The sequence below is a fragment of the Toxorhynchites rutilus genome, chromosome 1 (genome assembly GCF_029784135.1).
Source record: "Toxorhynchites rutilus septentrionalis strain SRP chromosome 1, ASM2978413v1, whole genome shotgun sequence".
Taxonomy (NCBI): domain Eukaryota; kingdom Metazoa; phylum Arthropoda; class Insecta; order Diptera; family Culicidae; genus Toxorhynchites; species Toxorhynchites rutilus.
In genome coordinates this window covers 48,301,332-48,314,076 of record NC_073744.1, presented here as the reverse complement: position 1 = coordinate 48,314,076, position 12,745 = coordinate 48,301,332, and the positions used below count along the sequence as shown (strand labels likewise).

At 35.8% G+C, this 12,745-nt stretch overlaps 1 protein-coding gene across 1 annotated transcript in view; it reads right to left on the bottom strand.

The window, feature by feature from the left end:
- Positions 1-12,745, bottom strand: part of LOC129762532 (neurotrimin) — a 946,497-nt gene that overhangs the window by 93,552 nt on the left and 840,200 nt on the right. The window contains exons 5-6 of the mRNA XM_055760922.1: positions 3,873-3,994; positions 3,642-3,792 (exon numbers count right to left, since the gene is read on the bottom strand). Of these exons, the coding sequence (XP_055616897.1) occupies positions 3,642-3,792; positions 3,873-3,994 (273 nt within the window). The remainder of the gene's footprint in view (positions 1-3,641; positions 3,793-3,872; positions 3,995-12,745) is intronic.

The window sequence follows — 12,745 nt, the reverse complement described above, 5'->3', positions numbered from 1 at the left end:
TCTTTTATAGTTTCTGGAATATAAGTGATTTTTGTATGGAGAAGACCGTTTTGTCTCACTTAAGCTTTGATGGCCATTAAACAGTGTCTCATTACCCAAAATTGTACTTTTTCGGGGAATAATTTGGTTTTTGGATTCAATAGAGCCTTAATTTTTATTTGGCTTCAATAAAATTGATTTTCAAATACATATTCATAGTGAAAAACTACAACAAAGTTCAATCACATTTGTTTCATATTCCGAACACTTTTGTCTCAAATTCCGAACAGCGAAAATGCAATTTAAAAAAAATATCATAACTTTTGAAGTACTGCACCGATTCATATGATCGATATATCAAATTAAAGCCATTAAGCTGGTTTTTTTTTTGGAAAAATACTATTCTAACAAAACATTAGGATTTTGTTTTCGTAATTCCGATTGTATTTGTTTTTCATAGTTTACGTGGCTTAGGGACCAAGGGCGCAGTATTTTTTATATTTTTTCTTGAGAGCCGATTTTTATTACATAACATCCAAAAACCAGAAATCTGATTATTTTTTCGTTTTTGAGTTATGTTTTTCCAAAGTTGAGTTGTGTTGATTGCTTATTGTAACTTATTGGACAGAAGATAGGAACATGGGAAATCCAATTTTTATGCAAGTCTAATGTTTTTTTGAAGAATTAACTTCAATTTAATATGTGGATCATCTAAATTGGTCCAGTAGTTCAGAAGATAAAAGATATGAATTTAAAAAAAAGGTATTTTTGGAGAAAGGGGGACAATTTATTTTTCGGATCAACGGTTAATGAAAAATCATAATTCAAAAACGATTAAAATCACTTCTCTGATTTTGGATATATTTTTGGATTGTACCCCAATTTGTAAACTCTTGCAGTATTTGCCTGAAAATAGTGTTCGGAATTCGAAGCACGCGCCGAAACATGATTCCATTTCCGAACACTTCTCGAATGCTAATTCTAATGAAGATTTCATCTATTTATGGTATATTTTTACCTTTTATAGCACTTAACATGAAAACAGCAAACAAAATAGATAAGACATCTACAAAAACTGAAAAATTCACGATGCTTGTTTTGCACGGAATTTACTAACGCAAACATTTTATCACTGGTTTTCACAGTCACATTTTTTTTGCAAATGCTTGGTATTATAAATTATAGGCTGTATCGATAACTGTAAATGGTGTTAAAATGAAGCCTGTAACCCAAAGAATGACAGGGTTTCGATTATTCAATTATTTATAACATTAAAGTCCAGTAAATTTTCATTAAAAAATGAAGTGTTCGGAATTCGAATCATGCGTGGTAATTTGATTCATAAAGGGTGTGTCACATCAAATTGCATCACGGAAAAAACGCTGTAGAAATTCGCTCAGTAGACCGATCCTTTTGAAAATTTTAGTGTTCGGAATTTGAGACTGTTTGGAATATGAGACAAAACGGTACTAAAAAAATGATATTTTACCCGTGACATTTTTGTGTGAATTCTCGCGTTTGACATGTTCTTGACATGTGTCTAAAAAGAAAAAAAATAGCAGAGCATGTAAATCGTGATAATTTATACATAAAATTGATACGAATTGAACATTAATAGTATTTTTTCAAAGAATAACATGAAAAAGTTGTAGTTAGAAAAACTTGTCACGGTGTATGGGTGACTTGTTGGAAATTGACAGGGCCATTTAAATTTATTTTTTTCAGAAATTGTAAAACACCTGTTTTCGAGAAAAATCAATTTTATTTCACAAAATAATTTTTTCAATGAACTTTTTTTTTAAATTTGTTAGATATGTTTCTCAAGACCATATAAATAATTTTCTACATTCCATTCCTTAACCAACATTTTGTAGATCTCAAAGTTTCTAAATTAAGATTTTTCGAAAAAAAATTGAAACAAAACTCAAAATTTCAAAAAAATCTCACACTAAATCTATCAGACCAACTAAACTATAGTCAAATATTGAAATGTAGAAAATTATTTAGGATTTCATCAAAAAATATCAAACAAATTTCTAAAAAAAATCATTTTTAATAAAATTCTGAAAATAATAGATATGAATAGCCCATACAATTTCCAACAGGTTGTTCCTACATCGGAAAATGCCAAGTGCATTTAATTTTTTTTCCGTTACTATTGATTGCATTTGTTTGTGTTATGGTTTTCATGGTCTCGGGACCAAGGGCGCTATATATTTTTATAGTTTTTCTAGATAGCTGAGGATTTTTGTACATAAAATATCTCAAAATCAGAGACGTGTTCTTTTTCGATTTTAAGTTATGATTTTTGAAACTTAACCGATGATTAAAAAAATCATACATTTATCCCAATTTTTTCAAAAATTTTGAACTTTTCAACTACTGTACCGATTCAGACGATTGACGTACCAAATTGAGGTAATTTAACTAGTTTTCTTTGAAAAAATGTCGCCCTTGTGAAAATTTTTAGTTGTATAGATTCAGTATAGTCGCATTGAAATATTAAAGTAGACTAAAAACATGTTAAATTTGAAAAATCATAACTTCAAAACGAAAACAAACACATATCTGATTTTTAGAAAAAAAAATTTGATTGATACATACTAAATTAAAAATCAAAAAAAAATTATACATGCAAAAAAAAATATAAAAAAATTGCGCTCTTGGTCCCGAGACCATGAAAAAAATAAAAAAACAAGGTGATTTGCTTTAATTTGATATGTCGCTTATTAGAATCGGTCCAGTAGTTCAAATGTTATGAATTTAAAAAAAGTAATATTAGAAAAAAAAAGTGAAAGATTTCATTTTTTAATAGCGCCACATTTTGTATTAAGCCATATGTCTTGAAAAGTTTCTCAACGTAACTTCAAAACATATATTTTTACCATAATGATGTATATAATTGTTGGAAATTATGAGCAAATTCATACAATTTCATGAACGTGACGTTATAACATGACAAACATTTTTTATCTATTTACTATAAGAAAAGATAATAAATTAGAAATATTTTTTTTAACATCTCGAGAATGGCTGCATTTAGAAGGAGATTGATAATGAGCTTTTTTGTTTTAAATCACATCAGGGTTCATAATTTGTGGCTAAGATGATTGTTAACATACGAAAATTCGAAGTTTCGGAAATTCATAAAAAAATCGATGTTTCACAAAGTTTATCATAAATAATTTTACCATCTTGTACCTATTTTTTAATTTTTCTACCTGACTTCTATTTTATATGGAAAAAATAAGAAAAAATTTAAAAATATATATTTTAGATATTGCAAATTAAAGTTTTTTTTTGTAAATAAAGACAGGTTACTATTTTTTTTTCTCAGTGTATATTTTTTCACGTTTGGACATCAACAACTCTATAACTCATTCTAAGACACTATTTTGGTACTACTCATAGTTTTTGAGATATAAATTATCAAAGATTTCTCTTACTAGAATCGACACGCCTTTCACAAAATTTACACTTGAGTAAAAAACATCCCAATTATTGTGGAAAATTCATTTCGTCCAACCCAAACGGAATACAAATTTTCATTCGAATCAAAAATACATGTTTTCAAAATCAGCATTGGGACGATTTTGTTCGGAATTGCACATAGAAGACATTTTCGATGCAAAACAGAAACAGCAACTAATCATCGAACTTACATAACACATCGAGCCGCATATCGACGGTAACCGGATCGCCAACGTTGTTGTCCGCTGTACACTGATACACTCCGGCCTGTTGCCGTTCCACTCGTTCCAGGGTCAAGACAGGACCCTCGCCAATTTTGGCAGCCGATTTACCGGCTCCACTCTGTTACAAACAAATGAGAGAAGAGTAATAACAATGGATGCATGCGATACTAAGCGTGCGCCCGGTTGCTTGCAACTTACCCGTTTGGTCCAGTAGATGGACGGAACTGGATTTCCGGAAGCTTTGCATTCTAGCGTCACAGCGCCACCTTTTCGCGCCGTTAGCTGGCCGGTCGGTGGGATCGCACGCACACTTGGTGGAACTGTAATAGACCGGAAATCGAAGAGTTATTGTATATAAGTTGTTAACTTTGAGAATAATGAATATTAGTTGACATGAAAGTGGTTGTCTAATTTTATAAAAAATGGTTTCCTTCCAGCTTAAAGTATGTAATATAATGCCCCTAATGCTTTTACGGATTTACGAATTACGTATTTCTTTTCACTTTCATTACTAATCCCGGACAACAATAATTAATTCCTCGAATGCAGTCGTACACGATCCTGCATTGGACGCTTCATGGCAGTACGAAGACCAAACTCCAACGGTTAGATGTTCGGCAGCCCACAGCAAGTCAGCTACGGCTATGTATAAAATATATCCCATAAATTATGAATTATGTACCATTTTACACATTCCCCCCGTATCCGAACAAGCCAAACTGGTTCACAGAGACTACAAGCGTTTATCCGAACTGCGTCAGAAATGTTTCGCACAACTTTGGCGCTATTATATTCGCTTTTGTTTCGACTCGTATTTAGCACTCCATATACCCAACCGGTTGTGCTCACTAGTCGGCAAATCGACCCACTTCCCTCCCACCTCTTCGGATTTGTTTGTGTGCGTGTGTGTGCATTGTGGTTTTTTTATATCAGGTTGGGTTTCATAAAAAGGCAGCTTCCTACACCGTTTAACAGCTCGTTTGGTTGTACCCTTCAACAACACAGTCAAGCGCTTCAGAGGAATTTTAGCCGAACAGAGTCCGCCAATTCAGACGCAGGAGGGTAAACGTAGGGGTAGTGGGGGCAAAGTGGTCACCTGGTAATATAACTATTGACCAGTGTTGCCACGTTTTAATCTGTACCAGAAGGGGAAAAATCTTTCTCATCTGTACTTTTTCTTCAAAAAATCTGTACCAAGAGTCTGTACCATTGGAATTATTCATTGTAGAGATAAAATAAGTAAACAAAAACTTTTTAGTTGAACGGTTGATTTGTGATTAAACATAATAATGTACTAAAAGCTAGAAAATAACTAGGCAAGTAACAGTTAGCAGGTATCACACCTCTCCTTCATTAGTCTAGGGCAGTCTTCCATGTTTCACAAAAAACACTGCGTCCGGAATAAACATGTCCACGCTGCTGTTCACAGTTTTGTGTTTGAGTACAAACATGATTTTTTCGTACCTATGTTAGAAAATGTGACATGTTTGTATTCGTGGTATGTTTGGACATACGATGTTTAATCCCAATGTTTCACATGATGTTCGAACATGGTGTACAGTTTCTCTTGCATTTTCACCCCAAGCACCGGCAGTGCGTAGAGTAGAAGAAGCGAATCGGACACCACACCACCACCACTCAACGCGTGGTGTGTTGGTATGTTGACATGGAAAAAATGCTTTCCTTTCATGACAATGGGTGCTTCATCAAAAATATTGGGCAAATAAAATAAACCTCTTTTTCTGTTCTGAACTAAATAAACATCGATTGATATGAGAGTTTTTCACATTTGATATAATTATTTAGTGCACGCATCAATTTATATATTGAATTCAAGTAACATTCGCTATTATTAGCTATTTGAACAAGTACTAAAATTGAATTATTCAGCAGTGACATGTTAGGCGTGACGCTAACCACTCGACCACGGGAGCAACACTTTTGGCTGGATCTTTGAATACAAATGGCCAATACTGCTTGTTCGCGACGATCGCGATCCGAGCTATAAAACGAGCGGAGAAGAGGAGAAGAAAGGATGATGCAATTGCATGCACACATAGCATATGTAGTGCAGTGTAAGTGTAGCTTTTAGTTTTTTCCTTCATTCAGTTTGTGATAACATCGAGAAATTAATGGTGTGTTTTAGCCGCTGAAATTTCTCTGCTGGTTCTGCTGTGTGCCGCTGAAGGTTGCATCTAAAACTAATTTTTGGGTATTTATTTTTTTGGTCAGCATTTGTACGACGTCGCCCGCTATGCAGTCGGCTCCCCAGACTTTAATTGCCAACATGCACGCAAAAAAAAAAGAAAGCTTCTTTCTATTCAGAGAATGTTTTCTTTGAACGAAACCAAGGATTATTTAATCAGACTTGCAAAATGTGCATGAACGATCTATAAACTTTTACTTAGTCGCGGCAATACATACACACACTCTTTACAGATACACGGGCCGAAGGTTGTGCAGTCTACTGATGATTCAACAAGAGCCAAAGGTTGTACCGCTCATGACAACTCTACACGAGCTGATGATTGCGCCGGCTAGTGATCATTCTATCCTGGATTCCTCAAGTCGAAAAGCCGCACCACGCTAGATATGGGGTGCAGACTAGGGGGTCGTTGCTGATTAACGGTCAGCTGCATCCCAATAGGAAGTATCCCATGTCGGGCACACGTACAGAGCACTGAAGACTGCAACATCCCAATTATGAGAACACTTGTAATACTAACCTCGAGCCAACCGCGAGTAATCGGTTACATATTACTAACATAGTTGTAAGCAAACATTGTCAAAATATTGAACTCCCGGCCCCGTTAGGCTGACGCCATATGAGCCTTAATAAAAATATATATTTTGGTGCATGAACTTATAGCCTCTTAGTTCGTGCAATTTTTGAAATGCGAACTAAATTTCAAGTTCGTTTCTGTGACAAAGTATTCTACGAAGAAATGTTTTGGGATGTATAATTTCTTTCCGTGTATGAAAAGAAACGAAACGAAAGCAATGAATACTGCGACATCGGGTGATATGTTTGTACATGATGTTCTTGAATTATAAACATCGTGTTTGTTTTCACATGTCTATTTTTGTGTATCATTGTTCGTGTTGGGGATAGACACTCAACACTAGCGAGAATCATGTTCGAATTCAAACAAAAACATGGAATTTTTACATCGCGTGGACATGTGTAAGTGTTTTTCGGAAGACTGGTCTAGGGCATTGATAAGACTAAAATAAAATCGTGGGACAATCGTGTGGATAATGGCATTCCAACGTGCCCCACGATTTTATGTCGAATTGCGGGCCACATTTGTATAACCATGTTGGACTTGAGCCGAATGGATTACAAAATGCAAAACTGCGGTCCTTTCGGATAATTCTGACTCGATGGTATTTCAGAATACGGGTGAGTAATTGATCAGTAGAAATATCTGAAATTTCTGAGGAAATTACACTATCGATTTCCTCGAGGTGTATTCTGTCGACTAAAATTTGTACAAATTGTTGGCACAGCTCGCGACATATTAGGCGTTCCTTGACATGGAATCTTCATATGATAAACATAAAAATACATCGAGCGCGCCCTCTGTTTGTTTCATCTCTCTAACCGCATGTTCAGAAATATTATTTCAAAATGAAAATCGATGTTCATAATGAACCAAGTATCAGTGGTGGGGTCTCGTTTGTTTAATGTTTATGTAATATCCGTCTCATCTCTTCAAAACGACTGAGGGATTTTTCGTCAAAGAAACCCATCTGACTTGCACTAACATATTCAAACATATTCTAGAGCTTGTCACTCAGAATATATTCAAAGCGTATTGCTCGGCATAGAAATCTTAACTAAGTACGCATAAAAATCACGCAAGTAGTACTACGTTGAGACTGATAGTGCCATTGAAGGAGAACGTGGCAAGAGTCGTAACGGTGTGTATGTCAACGATAAGTTCCAGATCATTGTTTTTTTTCGAATCACAATTTCTCGCGTCACTGTGCAGTCGCCTACTATTATTCCAGCAAGGCTGGCGCATTGAATCTACACACGTGCTCCCCAGCTGGTGTTTTATCAGGACCGGTGACAATAACGTGATTGTCATTTTGCAATCATAGCAAGTGTGACTTGAAGAATCTCAATAATGCTTTGAGCTTAATCAAAAAGGCTTCCAGCTCGCCGGAGATCCTGACGAATTAAGGTTACTTGTGCATGTGTGGATGAAAGTTCAATGAAGCGTTTGAAAGTTCAATGGCGGTTAAATTATTTGAATATTGTTCATAAAAACATACTAAAATCGCAATATATGTATGGTACGAAGCCAAATGTATGAAAAATATTCAGTTTTGTTCTGTCTTGGGCCACTCTATTCGGTATTAAATATATGATAATCGGTATCCTAGCGCTATCATATATAGTTTATAAGCTATTATCATGCCTACCAAGTTTATTTTATTGCGCATAATTTCATCAAAACCGGTCGGGCTGTTTCAGAGGATTGTATATATATTTACTTACTACAAATACTAGTACTTACGTATTAACGCCACCGACAATTTTTGACGTAGGACTTCGTCTAACCGGAAGATATAGGTGGTGAAATGGAAATCTAGGCACTGAACAAGTAGGAAAAAATGCAAGATTTGGAACGCTTATAACTCGAGCATTTCTCAATAGATCGCAAAGGTTTTTGCATCAATTGATAGGAAATATATCTACGCATCTATCATAACGAATAACATTTCATTTTTCTTGAGATAAATAATTGAATAATTGTGAAATATCAAGCATTGTCCAAATGTACTATGTGCCCATTTTTGATTGGTCCATTTTGTGCTCCTCAAATCGTACCAACCAAAACGGGCAACCAGAGCAGCAGCGAAATAGAATGAAGCACGAAAATTGGAACCATTCCATAAAACAAGGCGCTTTTCAGGGCCATTAAACCTTCCAAAAAAGAGTTTAGGAAATACAGTTCAATGCTTTCTAAAACAAATGGTCGTGACAATGACAATGTAAAGATGTATTCCATGTAAGGGGCTAGGTGGTGAGCCTTCATAAAAAAACGCAAAAACACAACGCCAAAGGTTCTTTTCAGAACCACCAACATGTTCATAAAGAGTAAACAGTAAACTAATCCATTTTTCAGGTAGATAGGTAGGTATTCACGTAGGAGAAGAAAATAAAACAATATATTTAAAATATATATTTAACAAAAGCTGTCCCCTTTGTATAGTCCTACGTCACTCCGGTTATGTCCCCGACATTACCCACCCGTCTTTTTTATGAATTTGTTTTTCCATTATGAAAATTATTCTGAGGTCGATGTAAGGCGGGCGAAGTCACCATCTAACGAGGAGACGGTTCCAAGCCGCACGAGGTGACGCAATCCGAGTCGAATTCAATGTAAATTGACATTTGCTAGCCTCGAATCACTCGTGTGTTTGTTGATGATTATACACAGTCTTTCTAAATTTAGATTGCGTACTATCATTCGAAAAAAATTTCGAGAGAAATTTCGCACGTAGAAAAAATCTGTACCAATCTGTACTTTTTGACGAAAATCTGTAATCTGTACCAAAAACAACGAAAAAATCTGTACATTTCCAGATAAATCTGTTCGTGTGGCAACACTGCTATTGACTATTGATGCCGTCTTGATACTCACCATATATTTGGAGAGTTTAAAGACTTTTGAGTCACCCTGTACTTCAGTAGAGCTGTCGCATGTCAAAATACGAATACAAACATAAATCGCTCTCTTGATAGCCATTCGGATATTGTTCTGTGCACATTGTATCTAAGCAATTTCTCGTGAAATTTAGTTTATTCAATCTAATATCTTGGACAAAATATCAGTTTGGCCGACTGTTTACATATTCTAGAAGAGACCCTACCCCCGTAAGTAACAATAAGTAACACAAGACAAGCCTCCCTCCCCTCTTAAGATACGTAACGCTATTATCAAAGTCGAAGTCGTTGGGAAATAAATCATAATACTTTAGATTATTTTAAGAAATGAAAATATCAAAATCAGACATCTGCCCAGGTCGGAATGAAATGTTCATTGGAAGTTCCTTATATGCAAGTAGTGACTTCGGATGAACTTTCGACCAGTTTAAAGAATATCGAACAAGCAAAGACGGAAAATTAATGCTCACATTTATTGGGGCCGGTTCTTTCAAACCATCTGGCGTTTAGCTGAGAGAAACATGAGCTGGTATAAATTGATGTTGATTTACGCTAAAGTAACTGCTCCTTGGTTCAATGCAGCAGTTCCTGTCGTTACATTTCACTACTTGCAAAAAGTACTGGATGAGCTTCCGTGACGAAGGAAGGAAGGTCTTGTATTATAGAGACTTTAAACTTTTGCAGTTCATTCGTCTCTAGCCTTGAGAAAGGCCCTTTGAAAACTCTACTCTACTCTACTACTCTACTCCAGCGCTACCACCTCCGCCCTCTTGCCTTGAGAAAGGCACTCGATCCCTCGCCGTCCAGCTCGTCCAGCAACGATGTTGTCCAGTCGGTGTCCACACAAACAATGATCCGTGACGAAGGAAGGAAGGAAGGTCTTGAATTATAGAGACTTTAAACTTTTGCAGTTCATTCGTCTCTAGCCTTGAGAAAGGCCCTTTGAAAACTCTACTCTACTCTATTACTCTTTTCAGGAAGCCGTGACGAACATACTACTCGGCCTTATATAGTACTTATTTCGCTTCATTGATTTGGGAGATGGCGAACTGAATATATTCTGCTTTGAGAGGGTATCTATCGATCACTAGGTTATTCCACACGTCAGCTAACGATTCCTCATACTCAAAATGTTTCGATTCGAGTTCTGGCATGGCCAAAGTGCCCTAGCTTTATTTTGCATCCTGCGACAACAGATGGAATAAGCTTATGTTCAGCAGCCATGACAAAATTATGACCCGGTAGATTAACGCAGTATTCGAGATGCATTAATTGGTGCTTACTAGCAGCTGTTAGGCCCATTACAAAATGTGATTTATCGAGGCTTTTTCAGAAGACGAGACGAGAAGACGAACGCTCGTCTCGTTTCTTTTGATATTCCAGAAGACGAGCTTGAAACAGATAAGTAGCTCACCTGAAGCGACCGTACGGACGTGATCGCTGATGAATCAGTCGAGTCCTTGTTGATTTGAGGCATCGGTATCCCTTTCTTCTGCTTTCCATAATTGTTTTACGGCTAAACTGCAACCTTCTTTTTTTTATCCCTTTTTGTTTATTTTAGGTTCATTTGCATTTTAGCTGTAACAGAGCCGAATTTTAATCGTGTACATGTCACATGTTTATCATATCTATAATGAGCACATTACACAGTTGCCATTTTTCGGCGTTAGAGTATTCCCTTCTATACCATCGCATATGGTACACATTTACACAGTAGCCATTCAGGCGTAAGAGTTTTCTTTTCTGTTCTTCCATTATCCAGTTAGACCGGACAGCGGAGACAGATGATTGAACATTGTTGAGTTATTTATAGAACAGCAGCCCGATGTGTCTTGCAGAGCAGAGTAGTTGAATCGATCTTATTTTGACCGTGGATCGATCTCCATCGCTGATGATTGTTGCGTGGACGGAGTTATTCTGTAACAACACAAGGATGGTCAATGAGGGCCCTGAGCTTTGAACTCACGATGGATCGCTTGCTAAGCGAACGCGCAACCAATGTGGCTACGGAGAGCCCCTGCAACCTTCTTGGATGGTACTAACGTTCCCAGTGGTACTTTTGCCTTCTCAACGTAGGTATTACTTGCGTCATTTTTATTAGTAGTACTTTGTTGAGATTTTTATACCGAAAAACACGCGGGAGAAGCTCTAGAATACGCGTGGATCACAGTGCAAGTTAGAAAAAATTTCTTTGACGAAAAATCCCCAGTTATCTGAGACATCTTTGTAGAACAAAGTTTTTTTTTTATCTCTTGAAATATCCGATATAGCGCCTTTTTCGCGTTGCGTTAGGGTCACCATTGAAAAAACTGTTTTTTTTGTTCTAACTTTTATATTTCAAATTCTACATACAAACTGTCTTCGATAGACTTTCAGAACGTACTGATACAAACATTTTTCGATGCAGAACTTGTCAATATCTCAACCTCACCCAATGTAATTGATATTTCTTCCCAAAAAATACGCTCTCTTCAATCGCTCGCCATTCTTTCTGGGGCAAACATAAACAAAGTATATTGGCGGCATTTGGAAGAGCAGAGTTCACTCTACATAATGTGTGATTTTCAAAACTATGTTATTTTTCGTATTTGAGTAAATTAAAATTGAAATCATGAGTTTTTGGGTGAAAAACCATCAATAGCTTTAAGTAGGATTAAGATATTGACATGTTCTGCACCGCAAAATGTCGGTCTTGATAAACTCTAAAAGTCATACCAGGACAGCTTTGATGTAGAATTCGAAATATAGAAATATATATAGAGCAAAAAAAAAACGTTTTTTCATGGTCACCCTAATGCAACATAGGAAAAAAGCGCTAAATCGATTGTATCAAACGATAGGAAAAAGCTTTGTTTCACAAAGTTGTTGAGAGCAACTAGGGCTACAACATTGTCGAACTATGTTTACCTCTATCTATAAAGCTAAGAAAGTTAGATTTTTTATTTCCTCGAAAGTTTTGGTCACCCTATTATTAATAACATAAAAATGAGCGCTCTATCATATGTAACAACTTTGTCGAAGACAGTTTTTGTCTAGAGAATAAATATCTCCCACAAAGTTGTATTTTAAATAAGTTACATTAGGGTAACCATGAAAAAACCGGTCATTTTACTCTAACTTTTATATTTAAAATTAAATTTAAAATTTATATTTAAAAAATCAAAATGGTCTTCGTACGACTTTTAGAGCTTATCAATACCAACATTTTGCGAGCAGCCCGAGCAGAATTTATTGATGGGTTTTCACCGAAGAACTCCTGATTTTTTAATTTGCTCAAATACAAAAAATAACATATCTTTGAAAATCACATATTATATAGAGTGATTTTTTTTCTTTCAAATTCCGTCAACAAACATTTTTTTATGTTTGCCCCAGAAAGAACGGCAAGCAA